Raw genomic sequence first — 21,576 nt, forward strand, 5'->3', positions numbered from 1 at the left:
GTAAAATACTGGGAATAGATTGGCAGCTACATACCCCGTGGCACCCCCAGAGCTCAGGCCGTGTTGAACGAATGAATCAAACCTTGAAAAATCAGCTCACTTGACTTCATGAGGAAACTGGCCTCTCCTGGATTAAATGTTTACCCTTAGCTCTAATTAGGACTCGCACAGCTCCTCGTAAGGACCTTGCTGTCTCACCCTATGAAATGATGTTTGGTCTTCCTTACATGGGATTATACAGAGCATATACAGAGCCGTTGTCATACCCACACTCCTGTTCGGCTCCGAATCATGGGTCCTCTACCGGCATCACCTACGGCTCCTAGAACGCTTCCACCAGCGTTGTCTCCGCTCCATCCTCAACATTCATTGGAGCGCTTTCATCCCTAACGTCAAAGTACTCGAGATGGCAGAGGTCGACAGCATCGAGTCCACGCTGCTGAAGATCCAGCTGCGCTGGGTGGGTCACGTCTCCAGAATGGAGGACCATCGCCTTCCCAAGATCGTGTTATATGGCGAGCTCTCCACTGGCCACCGTGTCAGAGGTGCACCAAAGAAAAGGTACAAGGACTGCCTAAAGAAATCTCTTGGTGCCTGCCACATTGACCACCGCCAGTGGGCTGATCTCGCCTCAAACCGTGCATCTTGGCGCCTCACAGTTCGGCGGGCAGCAACCTCCTTTGAAGAAGACCGCAGAGCCCACCTCACTGACAAAAGGCAAAGGAGGAAAAACCCAACACCCAACCCCAACCCACCAATTTTCCCCTGCAACCGCTGCAACTGTGTCTGCCTGTCCCGCATCGGACTTGTCAGCCACAAACGAGCCTGCAGCTGACGTGGACATTTACCCCCTCCATAAATCTTCGTCCGCGAAGCCAAGCCAAAGAAGACATGGGATTCCATACTGATACCCCTATCCCTGAGGCTAATGACCAATATATCTCTAAATATTTACAGGGACTTTCTACTTCTCTCCATGACTTTATTAGCTCAAACTCCGCCCCTGGAGTATCCTATTCATTCTATTAAACCGGGTGATTGGGTATATGTAAAAGCATGGCAAGATCACCAACTGAAACCTGTCTGGGATGGCCCCTATCGTGTACTTTTGATTACAGACACTGCCGGGCGAACGAAAGAAAAAGGATGGAGCCACATCCAATGAATTAAACCAGCTACTGAACCACAGACTAACGACATTGATAATCTACCCTCCACCTGGCGTGCAGTCCCTCTTCCTTCTGACCTGAAAGTTACACTACGCCGGGAAAAAGTGCTGTATTGTTGTTTTTTCCATTTACTGTATTGTTTACTTGTTGGTTCCCTGTTTTTGGGACATCCCTAAATTACTCATGATGTATTAAGTCCTCCTGGAATAGGGGCAGCAGAGCTGACAATTATTTACCTTTAGAATGTAGACAGGGCATAGATATAATGTATAGTCATAGAGGGATATGGGTTAACAAGGGATTCCAACATGGACCAGGGGAACAGAACGGCTCTAGAGGAGTAGATTTAATTTGTATTTTAGCCTTCACAGGTATTAAAAAGAGGAGTTTTAAAGGGATAGCACAAAGGAGATGGTGGGACAAAGACAGACAGAATGTTAGTCAGGATTGTGCATGTAGCAGAGATAGAGTGAATACATATGCTAATGTTCACAGACAGGCTGCAACTGACAGGCTCAGTGATACTTATGCTAATGTTCGCAGACAAGCTGCAACTCACAGGTTAAACGATAAGAAACAACCTTCCCCAACTTGGACTCTTGTCAAACATCCTTTGGGTCCCTCAGACATTCGGAATGTTAAGCACCACCTCGTTAAGGGGAGTTCCAGTTGTAAACGATGTAAGCTGCTACAGAACGCTAAAGCTGCTTGGCATTTAAATCGTTTAATCAGACTCCAGGCAGCCTTGGAGATCATCACCGAACAGACAGCAATGGCCCTGAATTTAGGGGCTGAAGAAAAACGACAGATACGAGCCACAGTTCAACAAAACCGCCTGGCTCTCGATTACTCGATGGCTGCTGAAGGCAGCCTTTGTGAAAGACTGGTTAAGGACAATGCTCACAACGGTCAGGCGGTTAAAGACACTTCTTCAGGAGTTCGAAAATCTTCCCATGCCCAGGTTCAGACGTGGCAACCTTGGTCCGGTGTGGGATGGACTAGACTCTTTATTGGTAACTGGAGTCTGATACCCACAGCCCTTATAGCAGCTGGACTCGCTATTCTGGCCATTATGGTGCTCCCCTGCCTAAAGAGTTGTGTGCAGTATTTAATTCAACGGACCCCTCGTCAGATCACTATAACCCAAAGGATGTATGTTTCCCAAATTCTGTCTGATGATGCTGGGACTGCAGTTTGTTTACTGACTCGCTGGGAAAAAGACCAAGTTTACAAGTAATACATTCCAGTTAAGAGATCAGTATCACTGATCTAAAAGAAGAAAAGTGAGGATTGTGAGAGATGAGTAAAACTGATATAAAAATATGAAGATGTGGAAACTAATATAGATATATGGGTAAATGAATAAAGCCAGTACGAACAGGATAAGACATGGATATTAGAATGTAGGAAGCAGAGTCCGCCTGAGTAAGATAAGAATCTTCTAGCCTTGACAGAATCACAAGTTCACCATATGAATGAGATAAGGATAGACAATAGATAATAGAATGTGGGAAGTTAGTCTGAATGAGATAAGGGTCTTCTAGCCCTAGATAGAATTAGCAGGTTTTGCATATGTAATTAGGTAAGCCTTAGACAGTATTAGCAAGTTCTACATGAAGAGGTCGTAGCCCTGAGGGTTGGGAAGGTGTAAATTAGAACAAAGACAGGTTTGTGAATAAGGGCAATGAGGATAATGACATGATGAGACACCGACAGGATACCCCCTGGTCCTCCAAGTTCACAGAAACAGCACGTAGGCGGGCAGGATTGCCTAATGCCAAATCTATCCAGGAGGCAGAAGAATGTAAGGGGGAGGGTATTCCTATACTGAAATAAACGGTATAAAAGTTGGGTGAGCCCCAGTGTGTGTGTGTATTCCCAGGGTAAGGGGAAGCACCCAACTTTGCATTGTTGTATAATAAATGTTCTTTGTTCTCAATTTTTGTCTCAAGCAATTTCTGTGAAGGTACTTCTGTTTCTAACATTGTCATCCCGTCTACTGCCTGCTACAGCAGGTAACACCCCTCCGCGTATTAGATGGACAACGAGCTGTTGTAGAAAGCAGCAGCAATAAAAGAACGTCACTTCCCAGCGATAGTGACTGGGAGAAGTAACGTCTGAGCAAGCATTTGTGAAAACACGGCTAGTTGGAATTCTGGCTCCCTCAGTCCCTTAGAATATTCCAGAAGGGCTGATGATTACTTGTGGCCTGACTTAATGAACAGAAGGAAAGAGGCTGAGAGTATTTAAGTCAAGTTTATTGTCATCTGATTGTACATGTACAACCCGACGAAACAACATTCTCTAGTCCTCAGTGCAAAACATATAGACACACAATCAGACATAACACACAGACGGACAAACAAACATGACATATGCAGGACAAGTATTCATGTATACTAATGAATAAATAAATATTGTTTCGTAAATATCAGAGTCTCGGAGGGCGAGTGTGAGCAGTTCCTTTGGTCGTTCAGGGTTTTCACTGCCCGTGGGAAGGAGCTGATCCTCAGCCTGGTGGTGCTGTCTCTGATCCTCCTGTATCTCTTCCCCGACGGGAGCAGCTGAAAGATGCTGTGTGCGGGGTGGAAGGGGGATGATTTTCCGCGTCCTCTTCAGACAACAATCCCGGTAGATCACGTCGATGGGATGAGGGGGAGGGAGACCTCAGTGATCCTTTCTGCCACTCTTAAAGTCCTGTGGATTGACCTCCGATCCATTTCTCCACACCAACCGTACCGCAAAAGGCCTACCTCACAGGATTTGTTTTATCTGCAATAGTCATGAATCTCCCTCCATTTCACCAGATACAATTCTCCCAATAAAGTCAAATTAACACAGATGGCAGAGATATGCAGAAAAAGGGAATAATGTTGGAAACATTCTTCAGGTCAGGCAGTGTTTGTGTATAATGCACAGTTTCTGTGGCCCGGATATAGAAAGGATGTCATAGAAACCAACGTTTCGGACTTGAGCCCTTCATCGAGGTACGAAAAATGTAGGCAGGCACCCGAACAAAATGGGGAGGAGGAGGAGCACAGTCCCAAAGGCAGGAGGTAATGGGTGGATAAGGGAGGGAGGGAGGGCACATCAGCAAGCAGGGGGAGGGGATGGGTCTGTGAATGGAGAGAGAAGGGAGTAGAGAGCTGGAGGGAAGATGATGGAGGGAAAGGGAAGGGAGGGAGAACAGGGAGTGGGCAGGAAGAAACTGGAGAAGCCGATGTTAATGCCGTCCGGTTGGAGAGGGCCCAGACGGTTCCTCCTTTAAATTTTTATGGGTGGTCTTGGTGGGATAGTATCCAATTTACAGGTGGAATGTTGGTATGTTACTAGAAGGTATTCAGAGGGAGAAGGTACACAGACTTCGAGGGACAAGGACTGATTAGGGATGGTCACCATGGTTCTGTATGGGAGATCATGTATCAGAAATCGGACTCTGAAGATGGTTGATGAGGGAAAAGCTGTAGATGTTGCATGTATGGATTTGATAAGGCTCCGCAAGGTAGATTGCTCTAGAAGGTTAGGATGCGTTGAATCCAAGGTGTGATCGTAGAATGGGTAGGATTCTGGCTTCATGGATTAAGGGGTGATGGTGAAAAGTTGTTTTTTCCAGACTGCGACTAGGGATGTGCCCATTGGTGCTCGGTGCTGGGCCCATTGCTGTCTGTCATCTATGATTCCGTTGAAAACGTGCATGGCGTGATTAGCAAGTTTGTCGATGACATTAAAGTGTCTGGTACTGTAGATGGCAAAGACGATTGACAGAGATCTGGGTTGGTTGGGCAGAGATATTGTTGATGGAATTTAACACAGAGAAATAAGTGGTGTTATATTTTGGAAGTTCTAATGTGGGTAGTGTAAGGTAAAACATCATGAGATGGGAATGTGTAAGGAGTTACCCTGCCCTGTACAGGGCTGTAACAAGATGTAAATGCATCCTTGTACTTACAAGATAAGAGAGACATTGATGGATTGAGAGGCAGGAAGCTAGCAGGGAAAGGATAGCAACAGTTTTAGTCATTGGACAAGTAATGATATGATGATGTTCTAAGCACATATCCAAGGGTATAAAAAATCACCATTTTGCTGATAACGGCAGAATGCATTCTCCGACTAACATGGTTGGTCGCAAGTGTTACAATCCGGTAATAAAGAACAAAGAACCCTGATTTCGACTCAGCCTGGTGTTTGTCTCACTCATTCATGAACAAAGCAGACCTAACAGTAGGATCTACACAGCAAAGGTTGGAGAGCTGATGGATCTGGGGAGTGTTAGAGAGCAGAGGGACCTGGGGGGGGTTGGAGAGCAGAGGGACCTGGGGGGTGTGTGTTGGAGAGCAGAGGGATCTGGGGAGCGCTGGAGAGCAGAGGGATCTGGGGAGCGCTGGAGAGCAGAGGGATCTGGGGGGGGGGGGGTGTGGGAGAGCAGAGGGACCTGGGGGAGTGTTGGAGAGCAGAGGGATCTGGGGAGCGCTGGAGAGCAGAGGGACCTGGGGGAGCGCTGGAGAGCAGAGGGATCTGGGGAGCGCTGGAGAGTAGAGGGACCTGGGGGAACGCTGGAGAGCAGAGGGATCTGGGGAGCGCTGGAGAGCAGAGGGATCTAGGTGTACAGGTACTTAGCACCTTGAAAGACGTTGAACAAAAGGCAGATTGGCCTGCTTGTATTCAGGGCCCTGACCTACGGGGAGAGGTTGAGCAGACTCGGGATTTATTCCTCGGAGCGCAGAAGGATGAGGGGTGATCTCATAAGGTTGACAACATTGTGGGAGGAGTAGATTAGATGAATGTGGAGAGTCTTTGGCCCAGAGAAGGGGAATCAAGTGACATAAGCTTCGGATGAGGAAGGTGAGATTTTTTTTTTATTTTTAAAAAAATTTTTATTTTTCACACCATAAATCACATTAGCCATGATACACACTTTTTCCTTTTCACACATATACAGTGACATTTTCTCCCCCACACCTCCCTCCTCCCAACCCACCCCCACCACCCCCCCACCATCCATTTAAGGTATACAATCTAGGATACATTAAACCAGTCAGACAATGTTGTCACTCAACAAAAATACACCAGAAATTCTACTGAGTCCATTCTTTTCTTTCCTTCTCCTTCCATCAACTTAGGTAATGATTGTCCCCGGTAGGTTTTCGCTATTGTATTTAATGTAAGGCTCCCATATTTGTTCGGATATTTCAATATTATTTCTTAAACTATATGTTATTTTTTCTAATGGAATACATTTATTCATTTCTATATACCATTGTTGTATTTTCAAATTATCTTCCAATTTCCAGGTTGACATAATACATTTTTTTGCTACGGCAAGAGCTATCTTAACAAATCTTTTTTGTGCATCCTCCAAATCAATTCCAAATTCTTTGTTTTTTATGTTACTTAGGAGAAAGATCTCTGGATTCTTTGGTATATTGTTTTCTGTTATTTTATTTAATATCTGATTGAGATCTTCCCAAAATTTTTCTACTTTCTCACATGTCCAGATTGCATGAATTGTTGTTCCCATTTCTTTTTTACATCGAAAACATCTATCAGATACTGTTGGGTCCCATTTATTTAACTTTTGAGGTGTAATGTATAGTCTGTGTATCCAGTTATATTGTATCATATGTAGCCTCGTATTTATTGTATTTCTCATCATTCCAGAACATAATTTCTCCCATGTTTCCTTTTTTATCTTTATATTTAAATCTTGTTCCCATTTTTGTTTAGTTTTACCATTTGTTTCCTCATTCTCCTTTTCTTGCAGTTTAATATACATATTTGTTATAAATCTTTTGATTATAATTGTATCTGTAATCACACATTCAAGGTTACTTGCCTCTGGCAAACACAAACTGCTTCCTAATTTATCCTTCAAGTAGGATCTCAATTGGTAATATGCCAGCGCTGTACCTTGAGTTATATTGTACTTATCTTTCATTTGTTCAAAGGATAATAATCTATTTCCTGAAAAACAATTTTCTATTCTTTTAATCCCTTTTTTCTCCCATTCTCTAAAGGAAAGGTTATCTATTGTAAAAGGGAGTAACTTGTTTTGCGTCAATATTAGTTTTGGTAATTGATAATTTGTTTTATTTCTTTCTACATGAATCTTCTTCCAAATATTGAGGAGATGATGTAATACTGGAGAACTTCTATGTTGTACCAATTTTTCATCCCATTTATATAATATGTGTTCAGGTATCTTTTCCCCTATTTTATCTAATTCTAATCTCGTCCAGTCTGGTTTTTCCCTTGTTTGATAAAAATCTGATAGGTATCTTAATTGTGCGGCTCTATAATAATTTTTAAAGTTTGGCAGTTGTAAGCCTCCTTGTTTATACCATTCTGTTAATTTATCTAGTACTATCCTCGGTTTCCCCCCTCTCCATAAAAATTTCCTTATTATTTTCTTCAACTCCTTGAAGAATTTTTCTGTCAGTTGTATTGGCAATGCCTGAAATAAGTATAATATCCTTGGAAAAATGTTCATTTTAATACAGTTTATCCTTCCTATTAGTGTTAGTGGCAAATCTTTCCAATGCTCTAAATCGTCCTGTAATTTTTTCATTAGTGGATAATAATTGAGTTTATATAGTTGGCCAAGATTTTTGTTTATTTGTACACCTAGGTATCTTATTGCCTGCATTTGCCATCTAAATGGAGATTCCTTCTTAAATTTTGAGAAATCCGCATTATTCATAGGCATTGCTTCACTTTTATTTACGTTTATCTTGTAACCCGACACTTCTCCATATTTCTTCAATTTCTTATATAATTCTTTTATTGATAGTTCTGGTTCTGTTAAGTACACTATAACATCATCCGCAAATAGACTGATTTTATATTCCTTGTCTTTTATTTTTATTCCTTTTATATTATTATCTATTCTTATCAATTCTGCTAGTGGTTCTATAGCTAACGCAAACAATAAAGGTGATAGTGGGCATCCCTGCTGCATTGACCTGCTTAAGTTAAATTGCTTTGATACATGTCCATTTACTGTCACTTTTGCTAACGTCCCTTATATAATGCTTTAATCCAATTAATATACTTCTCCGGTAAACTGAATTTTTGCAATACTTTGAACAAATAATTCCATTCTACTCTGTCAAAGGCCTTCTCTGCATCTAAAGCAACTGCTACTGTAGGTGCTTTATTTCCTTCTACTGCATGAATTAAGTTAATAAATTTACAAATATTGTCTGTTGTGCGTCTTTTTTTGATAAATCCAGTTTGGTCTAAATTTACCATTTTCGGTACATGCTCTGCTAATCTGTTTGCTAATAGTTTAGCTATTATCTTATAATCTGTGTTTAGTAAAGATATTGGTCTATATGACACTGGTGAGAGTGGATCTTTCCCTTGCTTTAGTATTACTGTAATTATTGCTGTTTTACATGTATCTGGTAAGCTTTGTGTTTCATCAATCTGGTTGATTACATCCAGGAGGGGCGGAATTAATAAGTCTTTAAATGTTTTGTAGAATTCTATTGGGAATCCATCCTCTCCTGGTGTCTTATTATTTGGTAATTTTTTTATTATCTCTTGTATTTCTACTATTCCAAATGGTTCTGTTAATTTATTTTGTTCCTCTATTTGTAGTTTTGGTAGTTCAATTTTAGTCAGAAATTCATCTATTTTCCCTTCTTTCCCTTCGTTTTCAGTTCGGTATAATTGTTCATAGAATTCTCTAAAGTTTTCCTTAATTTCTTTTGGATTATATGTAATTTGTTTGTCTTTTTTCCTTGATGCCAATACCATTTTCTTAGCTTGTTCTGTCTTAAGCTGCCATGCTAGGATTTTGTGCGTTTTTTCACCTAGTTCATAATATTTCTGTTTTGTCTTCATTATGTTCTTCTCCACCTTATATGTTTGTAGTGTTTCATATTTTATTTTTTTATCCGCCAATTCTCTTCTTTTAGTTGTATCTTCCTTCATTGCTAATTTTTTTTCTATATTTACTATTTCCCTTTCCAACTGCTCTGTTTCCTGATTATAGTCCTTCTTCATCTTGGTTACATAACTTATTATTTGCCCTCTAATGAATGCTTTCATTGCATCCCATAGTATAAACTTATCTTCCACTGATTCCGTATTTATTTCAAAATACATTTTTATTTATTTTTCAATAAATTCTCTAAAATCCTGCCTTTTAAGTAACATGGGGTTTAATCTCCATCTATACATTCTTGGAGGGATGTCCTCTAACTCTATTGTCAATATCAGGGGTGAGTGGTCCGATAATATTCTAGCTTTATATTCTGTTTTTCTTACTCTATCTTGCATACGAGCTGATAACAAAAATAGGTCTATTCTTGAGTATGTTTTATGTCTAGCTGAGTAATATGAATATTCCTTTTCTTTTGGGTGTTGTTTCCTCCATATATCCAAAAGTTTCATTTCTTCCATTGATTTAATTATAAATTTGGTTACTTTGTTCTTTCTGTTAATTTTTTTCCCAGTTTTATCCATATTTGAATCCAAATTCAGGTTGAAATCCCCTCCTATTAATATGTTCCCTTGCGTATTTGCTACCTTCAAAAAGATATCTTGCATAAACTTTTGATCTTCTTCGTTAGGTGAATATACATTGAGTAGATACCAAAACTCTGAATATATCTGACATTTTATCATTACATATCTCCCTGCTGGATCTATTATTTCCTCTTCTATTTTAAATGGCACATTTTTACTAATTAATATAGCCACTCCTCTTGCTTTTGAATTATACGATGCTGCTGTTACATGTCCTACCCAATCTCTCTTTAATTTCTTGTGCTCCAATTCAGTTAAGTGTGTTTCTTGCACAAATGCAATATCAATTTTTTCTTTTTTCAGTAAATTTAGCAGTTTATTCCTTTTAATTTGGTTATGTATTCCATTAATATTTAAAGTCATATAGTTCAACGTAGCCATTTTATACTTTGTTCATCTTCCCTTTCCGTTTTTCCATCATTACCTTTCCTCCTTTTCCATTTCTGTTTTCTTATTTTAAACCCTTTATAAGACAACATTCCTAAAACATCAAACATTTTCCTTATTCTCCTATTTAAAACTTCTTTAGCCCCAATCTCCCCTTCCCCTGCTGAGTTGTCCTTTATCCCTTGTCGGACAACCACATCTCCCCTCTTCATTTGGTTTTGCGAATTCACTCGCAAGCGTCAGCTGATTTTGCAGTGACCGCAACTCCTCCCCACCCAGCCCCCCCCAGAAAAGATTTCACTTTTCATATGTAACAAAGGTCACTCTTTTAGTTCCCTCCTTATTCCCTCTATTCCATTTCCTTCCCTTATTAATTCTTGTCTATACTATCTATATTTTCCTCTAAATACGGATACATTCACGTATGCACATTATACATATACACACTTATACCTCTTTACCCACATACATATAAATCGTGGTCATTTTTACTCTCATTACACGTCTTCATCCCTCAGTCTATTTTGTAATTGTTCTGCAAATTTTCGTGCTTCCTCTGGATCCGAGAATAGTCTGTTTTGTTGTCCTGGAATAAATATTTTCAATACCGCTGGATGCTTTAGTATAAATTTATACCCTTTCTTCCATAAAATCGCCTTTGCTGTATTGAACTCCTTTCTCTTCTTTAGGAGTTCAAAACTTATATCTGGATAAATGAAGATTTTTTGCCCTTTGTACTCCAGTGGCTTGTTGCCCTCTCTTACTTTTTCCATTGTCTTCTCCAGTACCTTTTCTCTTGTAGTATATCTTAGGAATTTTACTAAAATAGATCTTGGTTTTTGTTGTGGTTGTGGTTTAAAGGCCAATGCTCTATGTGCCCTTTCTATTTCCATTTCTTGCTGTAGTTCTGGACATCCTAGGATCCTGGGGATCCAATCTTTTATAAACTCTCTCATATTCTTGCCTTCTTCATCTTCCTTAAGACCCACTATCTTTATGTTATTTCTTCTGTTATAATTTTCCATTATATCTATTTTCTGAGCTAACAGTTCTTGTGTCTCTATAACTTTTTTATTAGATTCCTCTAATTTCTTTTTTAAGTCCTCTACCTCCATTTCTGCTGCTACTGCCCGCTCTTCCATCTTGTCCATTTTCTTTCCCATTTCTGTTAAGGTCATATCTATTTTATTCATTTTCTCTTCTGTGTTGTTTATTCTTCTTCTTAAATCATTAAATTCCTGTGTTTGCCATTCTTTAAATGACTCCATGTATTCTTTAATAAGAGAAAGTACCTCCTTTATCTTGCCTTTCTTTTCTTCTTCTATTTCACTGTATTCTTCCTCTTCCTCTTCTTCTTCCTCTGGGTTGGCCATCTGTTGTTTCTTTGTTGCCCTTTTCTTCTCTTCTTTCTTGTTTTCATTGTCTTCTGTGTTCTCTTCTTGCTGCAGGTGTTCTGCAGCTGTCGTTGCCGGCTGTGGAGATCGACTCCCCAGCTGGTCACCCCTCCCGTCGGTGTGTTTTTTTTCATGCGCGGTTGCGCACTTTTACTCGGCTCAACGAGTCATTTTTGTAGTCCACTTTCTACCGACCTGAGGGAGCGGGTTTCTCTCTCCACCGCGGGCCTCTTCGAACAGGTAAGGCCTTCTCCTTCTTCCTCCGTTGTCTTCTCTTCCTCTCTTCTTACCGTTGATTTCAATTTTTCTTTTTTTGTCGCCATCTTCTTTCCACCTTTATACTCACTTTTCTTTAACTTTTATTTCTGTGCCTTTGTGTTTTCCTTTGTTTTTTTTGACTTTTCTGGAGAGGGCTGGAGTTCACCGTCCGGCCACTACTCCATCACGTGACTCTCCCCCCCAGGAAGGTGAGATTTTAATAGGAACCCAAGGGGTAACTTTTATGGAACAAGCAGAGGAAGTAGTTGAGGCAGGTAGAATAGCATCATGGATACAGGGAAAGGATGGGCCAAAAGCAGGTAGATATTTGGATCAGTCGGGTAGGCTCCTTCCACGTGATATAACCCCATGGCTCGAGAAGTCATCCAGGTGAGTTCTCCCACAGGGGCTCCTTGCTGTCAGATGTTAAAGTGAGGCCCTGTCAGAGCCCCATCTGGAAGCAAGAGACCCCATCGATTGCCTGGAGAAGCAGCAGGCAACCCAGGCCTCTTAATCTCTCTCAGATTCATTGAAATAATGCTCTCTGATCCAACATTTGCAGATAACACTGTTGCAGGTGGAATGAGTACAGAAGTGAGATAGAGGGGCTCGTGGTTTGCGGCCAGGACAACAAACTCTTCCTCAATGTCCACCAGACCAAAAACTGGGTTATATAGAGGAGAGGAGGCACTCACTACCCCAGTCCACAACAACACTGTTTCAAGCCCAAAGGACCCCAAAACCCAGCAGCAATAGGCATTCACCAAGACAAGTAGCTACTTAAAAATTGTTTTAAATTATCTTTAAACATGAAAACAGAATCAAACTTTAACTTATCTCTATTAACTGAACTAAACCCAACTTAACCTCCTTCTAATTCTAAGTGCACGTGTATGATGTGTGTGTGTAAATGTAAGAAAAGTTCTTTGGTTCACAGTTCAATCTCACTTCTCCTTCTTCCAAGTTCTCTGGTTGCAGGCCATTCTTATACTGTGCACAGAATTTAACATGGATAAAGTTCACCAGGCTTTGGTGCTCAAAAGGTTAATGTTTACCACTCAGGAAGGTTCTTGTAGGGTTTGCAGAGAGAGATTTGTTGTGCCAGGATTTCCACAACTGAAATTCCACCATTAGTCACCTCAATGTCTCGCTGATGAAACTTGCCCCATCAGGGTTCTCCAGATGATAACCTCTTTCTTTAAGGTCACCACAGAGTTCCTTTCTGTTCCCCTCATTCCAAGAGAAACATCAGACAGATGGCACTTCCAGCCATCCGCCACTCTGGAGTTTTGTGTTTCAGTTCCAACCAGCTTCTCCTGCTTGTTTCAGCTGTTTGATTCTCTCTCTCTCTCTCTTTCTTTGTCTCTCTCTCTCTCTCTCTCTCTCTCTCTCCCTCCCTCTCCCACAACTGCCAGAAAGCCCCTGTGACTCTCTCACTTGCCAAACCCCTGACCTTCTCCAGCAAACAATAGGAGTTAGTCTTCTTGGTCAAGCTGTTGACTTTAGGTAAACAAAAACCCAGGGGTGACCTTTCTTCGCACTCTGTCAAAACCCTTTCAAAGAGCTTTCAACAGCCAGTGCATTTCCTGCTTGTTGTTTTAATGACATCATTTCAATTAGCACCTACTTGTGAAATGTGCACAGCATCCTCCATAGTTTCTGTAAATTCACTGAATATGAATTCTTCAATATTTCAAATAAGATCTGTTTTAAAGTGTGTGTGTGTGTGTGTGTGTGTGTGTGTGTGTGTGTAATCTACTTTAATTTTACTAGTTTATCTCCCAAATATTCCATTACACTATTCATCTCCAATGACCTATCCTGTCCCACCCAAATCAATGACAAGGTAATCAAAGGCCACCTCTACTACGTCTACACATGCATTGAAAGCATCTTTACTGGGTGCATCACAGCATGGGATAGCACCTGCCATGCCCAAGACCACAAGGTACTGCAGTAGGCCGTGAATGTGGCTCAGCGCATCGCGCTCACACCTTCCTTCCTCCATCGACTCCATCTCTTGTTGCCTTGGAACAACAAAAACTCAACATCCCAGCCAAACTCTCTACACCCCACCCTCCCACCTTCACATCAGGTAAAAGATTCACAAGAGATCACAGACCACCAGTTTCGAGGACAGTCTCATTCCTGCTTCTGAATGATTGTCCAAGTGGTAAGGTTGTGTGGTCCCTTTCTCATACGAACAGATTTCTCTCTGAAACTGCCTCTTTGTACTTTATTTATTGCTTCTTACTTGTGCTAAGTCTGAGATATCTGCTGGTCTGCTCGCAGAACAACCTCTATCACTACAATTTTTGATATATGTGGCAATGATCTGGACCTTAATCTTAAGATTATTGGCCCACTTCCCATCATTCTTTCCAGGAGACCACTTTGCATGTTTCATCCATGAGCCTAATTTACACACAATTGATGTACGACCCCTGGTACATTTTGAACGGTAGGAGGAAACCAGAGCACCCAGAGGAAACCCAGACAGACACGGGGAGAACGTATAAACACCTTGCAGACAGCATTGGATTGAAACCCAGGCTGCTAGCACTGTAACAGCGTTACGCTAACTGTTACACTAGCCAGGCCGACATACAAAACTAGATTTCATCTCAATTCAAAATTCGGTTCCAAAAATAAGTGGCAATAGTGGGTGGTACTCAGAAAACTGGAGCATTTTTAGAAACTTGCAACAGAGGGATAAAGATCAAATGTACAAGGAGATAAGAAACAAGATAAGAAAATTCGGCCCATCGAGTCCACTCCGCCATTCAATTAGATCATGGCTGATCTGATGATTGGCTCATCTCCACCCACCTGCCTTTTCCCCATATCCCTTAATTCCCCAACTATGTAAAAATCTACCCAACCTTGTCTTAAATATATTTACTGAAGTCGCCTCCACTACTTGAACAGGCAGCGAATTCCACAGATTCACCCACCCTCTGGGAAAAGCAGTTCCTCCTCATCTCCGTCCTGAATCTACCACCCTGGATATTGAGTCTATGCCCCCCAGTTCTGGTCTCCTCCACCAATGGGAACAACTTACCTACCTTGGCTGGAAAGGGGTACTGATGGTAGTGATCAGCCATGATCTGTAAAATGGCGGTGCTGGCTCGACGGGCCGAAGGGCCTACTCCAGCTCCTATTGTCTATTGTCTATTGTCTATCAATGTCTTTCATAATTTTATACGTTTCTAAGGGTTGGAGCAGAATAGAAAAGTATTGTGGGAATTGTACCGTGTTCTGGTGAGGCCGCATCTAGAGAACTGTGAGCAACTTTATCCCTTTTCTTTAAGGGTAGTGGACAGAGAGTCCAGAGGAAATTTGTGGGGTTAATTCTTCAGGGGGGTGGGGGGGTTGTCCTATCATAGACCTGCACTCAATGGGGTTTAGAGGAATGAGGGATGACCTGAGGGAAGCAAGTCGGATCATAAGGGAGGATGACAAGGATGTTTTACTGGTGGGGAAACAGAGAGCAAGGGGTGGTGGGGGTGGGGGGAAAGGTTAGTGAATCTCTGGAATTCTCTACTCCAGAGGATTATGGAGGGACAATGTGGAGGCGGGTACATTTTCGAAAGATTGAGGTTATGGGGAGGTGGTGCGATCTCGGACAGATCTCCCATCGGTCACGTTGAATGACAGAATAAGAATGAGGGGCTGAGTGGCCTCCCCCTGTCGCTTGAGCATTCGCCGCAGCCACCGCTATGCTCCACAACAAATCATCGATGGGCATCAAACTCGGACGTCTCGTTAATTTCAGACGCTCCATGAGATGGAGGCACTTACGCATTCATTTCCCTCTCGGAGTAAACACCAATGAGCTCATTCACACTCCTTTTCTCTTCGCTATGGAACTTACCTTCTGGTTTTAGGCCCACGGTAAAGACAATGAGATGGACTGCAAGGAGCCCCAGGCTTTGGGTAACATGATGCTGGTTCTTCATGGTACTCTCAAGTGATCACCAAATGTTCCCTCTTTTAAAATTCACTTTGCTTTAACAGGTGCAATTAACAGGGGAGCCCAGAGAGGAAGGCCCAGTGCAGAAGAAGCTTCCTGGTTTCAGAGATAGTGGAGTGGCCTTTGTTCCTTGTCTGATAACAAGGAGCGGTTTTTTTGGTACAAAAGGTCATATTATAATGAACTGCTTAATGTTTTACTGGGCGTCACGCCGAGAATTCAGAGCTCATGCCCAAAGATGGAAGTCTCCTCCTCCGTGTTACGTTATGAGCCTTCTGGAGCACATATCGAGGCCGACACTCCCACCCAGGAGCTGTCCTTTAGACAGATATGAATGCGTAAGTGCCTCCATCTCATGGAGCATCTGAAATTAACGAGACGTCCGAGTTTGATGCCCACTGATGATTTTTTGTGGAGCATGGCGGTGGCGGCAGCGAATGCTCAAGCGACAGGGGGAGGCCACTCAGCCCCTCATTCTTGTTCTGTCATTCAACGTGACCGATGGGTGATCTGTCCAAGATCGCACCACCTCCCCATAACCTCAATCTTTCGAAAATGTACCCGCCTCCACATTGTCCCTCCATAATCCTCTGGAGTAGAGAATTCCAGAGATTCACTAACCTCCCCCACCATCCCTTGCTTGAATGGGCAGCGAATTCCATAGATACACCCACCCTCTGGGAAAAGCAGTTCCTCCTCATCTCCGTCCTGAATCTTTAGACAGGGCATGAAGCCAAGGACTCTGCGGTCATCTCTGATGGCCACAAACCAGTTGTCCATGGGCCACTGGTTTGCCGTCGGTGGTCCGCAGTCACGTGGTGGTGCGTAGTTGCAAATGGAGTGGGAGTGATGCTCGATGTGTGATCTGCCCGATTAACCCCATGCACTCCAGTCTCAGTGGTTCTTGCCCTTGCTGCCAGCAGAACTTGGTACACCATCACTGCAGAGATCCACAAGGTGGAAGCTAACTTAATACGTGTGGTTTTTTAAAAAAAAAGTCCAATTAGAACAGGTGTGGGAATCAGGAAGAACATGTCAAAGGACACCTCTGATATCATAAATAATGACACAAGGTTGTAAATTTGACAATAACAAAAATGAAACTTCTATGGGTGAAAAGTGGTTGAGAGCTACTGCCATAAGCAATCCTGTGGCAGAGCACGATTCCTTCCCAGAGATTGACTGCACTGGACCACAAAGATTTTGCTTCTTGAATACTTCTTAAAAGAAAATTTAGACGTAAAGCACTATAACGGGCCAATTCGGCCCTACGACTCTGTGCTGCTCAATTTACACCCCATTAACCTATATCCTGGTATGTTTTTGAAGGGTGGGAGAGAACCAGAGCCCCCCGGAGAAAACCCATGCAGACTTGGGGAGAACGTACCAACTCCTTACAGACAGCGCGGGATTCGAACCTCGGTCCGGTCTCACTCACTGACGCTGTAAATGCATTGCACTAACCACTATACCAACTGTGCCACCCATTTTGAGGTGTATTTTATAGATTTTGGGCTGCTGATTACCTACATCACCTTAAAATGTTCCTATCGTGTACTGTTTTTAGATATAACCTATTTTTGTAATTTCCTGTCATATATTAAGTCTACTTCACAATTTGTTTTCTGCGTTCACACTTGGACTTCTTCCTTGTTGATCTTGCTGCAGTCAGTGATGAACATGGTGAAAGGCGACCACGGGAAAGTGGTATCAGGGCAACTGGACTCCATCAGTGCTGACAGACTATTGATGGATACTGACATGAGAGGCATCAGATGCTGAGTACAAAAAAAATCAGCGGAAAAACATGGTTGAGGTCAGTTGAACTAACGCAATGTGCCAGCATCACGACATGATTAAACATGCTAAATTCAGTAAAAGTTAATTTAATGTTTCTCCATGATACAACAAATCTGAATTGATTATTGAGTTCGGCTTGAAGTTGTCCATCATAATCCTGCTTGCCTTTTTTTTGGCTACGTGGAACAATCCATGCTACAAGCCCACGCAGGCAAGTCCCCTCTGTTACCTTGATATCTTCTTTGGTGCTGCCTCATGGGCCCATGATGAGCTCGTTGACTTCATCCACTTTGCTGACAAATTCCACCCCGACCTCAAATTCACTTGATCCTGCTCTAGCAATGCCCTCCCTTTCCTCGATCTGTCTCCATTTCAAGACACAAACTCTCAACAGAGATCTTCTATAAACCCACTGTTCCGAGCCCAGAGGACCCCCAAACCCAGCAGCAAGAGAGATTCACCAAGAAAAACGGTTACTTAAACAAATGGTGCTTTTAATTATCTTTAAACATGAAAACAGGATCAAACGCTAACTTAACTTAACTAACCTAACTTAACCCTCTTCTAATTCTAAGCACGTGTATGTAATTTGTGTGTAAGTTCAGAAAAGTTATTTGGTTCACAGTCCAATCTCACTTCTCATTCCTCCAAGTTCACTGATTGCAGGCAATTCTTATACTGTGCATAGAATTTATTTATGAAGTTCACCAAGCTTTGATGCTTGAAATGTCAATGGTTTCTGCTCAGGAAGGTTCTTGTTGGTTTTCAGAGAGAGATTTGTTGTTCACTGGACACCCACAAATGATTGCCATGTCACTGTCTTGCCGAAGAAACTTGCCCCATCAGGGTTTTTCAGATGATAATCTCTTTCTTTCAGGTCACCACAAAGTTCCTTTTTGTTTCCCTTATTTGGACCACAAGGGCTTTGACTGGGCTGAACTAAGAATTCACAATCGATCTTCAAAATGGGGGGGTTTCCACAAGCTTGCCAGTTTGTCATGTTCCAGTCCCAGCTGTAGAACTGAATTCCTCCCCTCTCTCTCTCTCACACAGAGAAAATCCTGTTTGATCCTCTCTGCTTGCAAAACCACATGACCCTCCTAGAACAGCAACCTGCACTCAAACAATCTGCAGCTCTGGACCTAATCCTCTGAGTTCTTTCATTTGTTGCTTTCCAAAACCACAATCCATTAGTGAAATCTCTTGGGCACTCTCCAAAGTTTTTGCAAAGGCATTCGTAGCCGGCCTATCTGGCTTGAGCAGAGCTCCAGTTCCTTAAATGAGATCTGTTTTGAAGTGTTTGTATGTGACCTACACTAAAAATAAAATTTATCTCCTTTAAAACATATCTATATACAATATAAAATACAGCATAATCTGAAACACCCACCAACTCCCACAGCTGCCTCGACTACACCTCTTCCCATCCTGTCCCCTGTAAGGATTCCATTCCATTCTCTCAATTCCTCTGTCTCCGACACATTGAATCCAGGAAGAGGATTTCCTATCCAGATCATCAAAGATATTCTCCTTCTCCAAACAAAGATGCTTTCCTTTTACAACCATCAACTTGCTCCCTGCCCGCATATCCTCCATTACCTGCACATGCGCCCTGGCCTCCTCTACCCCCACACAAGGACACGATTCCCCTTGTTCTCATCTACCTCCCCACCAGCCTCTGCATCCAACACATCCTCCTCCGCCATTTCCACCATGATCCCACCACAAGACACATATTCCCCTCTCCTCCTTACACAAGGACCTGCTACCTCCATGACTCCCTTGTCCACTCCTCTCTCCCCACCAATCATCCCCTTAGGATCTACCCCTGTGACCACAGGAGATGCTCCACTTTTGTCCACACCTCCTCCCTCACCACCATTTGGGGCCCCAAACAATCCTCCCAAGTGAAGCAACATTTCTCTTGTGACTCTGCAGGGGTCGCCTACTGCATCCGATGCTCCCGCTGTGAGCTCCTCTGCTTCAGAGAGACGGGGAGATCACTTTGTTGAGCACCTCAGGTCTGTCTTCTGTAACAGCGGGGATCTCCCAGTGCCCCCCCCTGTTTCAGTTCCCCACCCCATTCCCTTGCCAACATGTCTCTCCATGGTCTCAGGCACTGCTGGTCTCAGGCACTGCCAGACTGAGACCACCCACAAATTGGAGGAACAAGACCTCATTTTCTGTTTGGGCTCCCTACAACTGGATGGCATTAATATCAACTTCCCTGACTTTAACACTTCTGTGTGTGAGCGAGAGAGAGATGTGTGTGTGTGTGTGTGTGTGTGTGTGTGTGTGTGTGTGTGTGTGTGTGTGTGTGTGTGTGTGTGTGTGTGTGTGTGTGTGTGTGTGTGAGTGAGTGATCCCTGTGGCAAGTTTCCCTCATGGGCAAATTAAGATTATTTGTTATATTCAATTTGTGTTCAGACTCATAGCTTCTTGGACCCACTGAACTTGCTTCTCAAAGCAAGATTCAAGATTCAATTTACTGTCCCAGTAATAAAACAGTGTTCCTTTTTCCCTGCTGTGAGGCAGACAGATTCACCACCAGCAGGAATTGCCTAGCGCCTCTTACAGTCAGAGAAAGAAGCAAAAGAGCCTTCGCCCCAGAGTCTACCCAGGGAATAAGACTGAGATCATTCATTTTATCCATTCCTGTTATGATCGCCCCTCAACCCCCTTCATTCCAGGGAGTGAACGACTCAGACTATCCAACCTCTCTCCATATCCTAAATCCTCTGATCCCAGCACCACTTTCAAAGCCTTGTCTCCTGAACTCCCAACTTTTGTACTCAAAACCCAGGCCTAACGCCCCTTCACCACCCTATCCACCTGAGTCGGAGAACTGTGCCTCCAATCAGAAAGGCAAACCTCTACTATGATCCCCTAACCCCTTCGAGCAATGAGCTTGGAATCCAATGGGTCAGTTCATACCGGATCCCAAGTGATCTAACCTGTATTTCTTTTCTTTTTCAATATTTTTATTAACATTGAAATTTCAAACCCAAAAATATACTTAAATCATATCTTTTTATCCAAGGTACCCCACATTCTAATCAAACAGATATTATTGATATTTTATTATAAAAAATGGAAAATCTAACCCACGATTCAGAAGGAAGATGTTTGGTCAAAAAAACAGACAGACAGAATTCTCATCAGAGTGACACATCACCTCATTAGTCAACATTTCTACCTTTATAACAAATCAAAGACCATAAAAGTAATTCAAAAAGGGTCCCCAACGTGTTTGAAAATTTACAGTAATTATTTGAAATTAAATTCAGACATACAGCACGGTAATGGGCCATTTCGGCCCACGCGTCCGCGCCGCCTGATTACACCCCATTAACCTACGCCTCTGTCACGTTTTGAACGGTGGGAGGAAACCAGAGCACCCGGAGAAAACCCTCGCAGACACGGACAAAACGTACAAACTCCTTACAGTCAACGCGTGATTCGAACCTAGGTCCGGTCCCGATTGTTGATGCTGTAACGGCATTGCACTAACCGCTTCGCCAACCATGCCACCTTCCAGATGAACCTGTCTCCATATACACAACATCCACCACTCTGCCCTCATCAGTCTTCTTGGTTACTGCTTCAGAAAATTCTACAAGCTTCATGAGACACGATCTTCCATACATAGCCAATTCCCTTTAATCTGTCTTTGCCTACCCAAATGCTGGTAAATCCTCAGAAACCCCTCGAGCACCTTTCCCACTATTGTCTGTTCCCCTGTGCTCCTCTCCCTGCTCTCCCTTCTTCCCTCCACCCCCCTCCCACCTCTTTATTGAGGAGCCTGCCTGCTTTATGCTCATACCTTGAGAAAGGGCCCAGGCCCAAAACATCGGTTGTGTATCTTTTCCTCCTATGGACGCGGCGAGACTGGCTGAATTCCTCCAGCGTTTCTGTTTTTGACTCCACTCACAGTGTCTGCTGACTTTCGCGTCTCACCCCGAATTTTCCAACCAGCCTGGATTTCGGGTGACACTTGGTTCTTCTTTCGAGTTCGAGAGCTTCGGGGTCCTTGTTACGCTCTGAGCAACGCAAAGGCCCA

The 21,576-nt window shown here is 42.8% G+C and overlaps 1 protein-coding gene across 2 annotated transcripts in view; it reads right to left on the reverse strand.

Moving 5' to 3' along the window:
- LOC138745658 (inter-alpha-trypsin inhibitor) overlaps positions 1 to 21,544 on the reverse strand; it is a 46,917-nt gene extending 25,373 nt beyond the window's left edge. Inside the window, exon 1 of one of the 2 annotated variants that reach the window (XM_069902909.1) lies at positions 21,340 to 21,544. In XM_069902909.1, coding sequence (XP_069759010.1) covers positions 21,340 to 21,367 — 28 coding nt within the window. In that variant the 5' untranslated portion in view covers positions 21,368 to 21,544. Of the gene's footprint in view, positions 1 to 15,617; positions 15,859 to 21,339 lie in introns of those variants that run through there. The other variant, XM_069902908.1, reaches the window with a different exon arrangement.
- Between the last annotated feature and the right edge of the window lie 32 nt (positions 21,545 to 21,576).

Source organism: Narcine bancroftii, chromosome 11, assembly GCF_036971445.1.
Source record: "Narcine bancroftii isolate sNarBan1 chromosome 11, sNarBan1.hap1, whole genome shotgun sequence".
NCBI classification, from domain to species: domain Eukaryota; kingdom Metazoa; phylum Chordata; class Chondrichthyes; order Torpediniformes; family Narcinidae; genus Narcine; species Narcine bancroftii.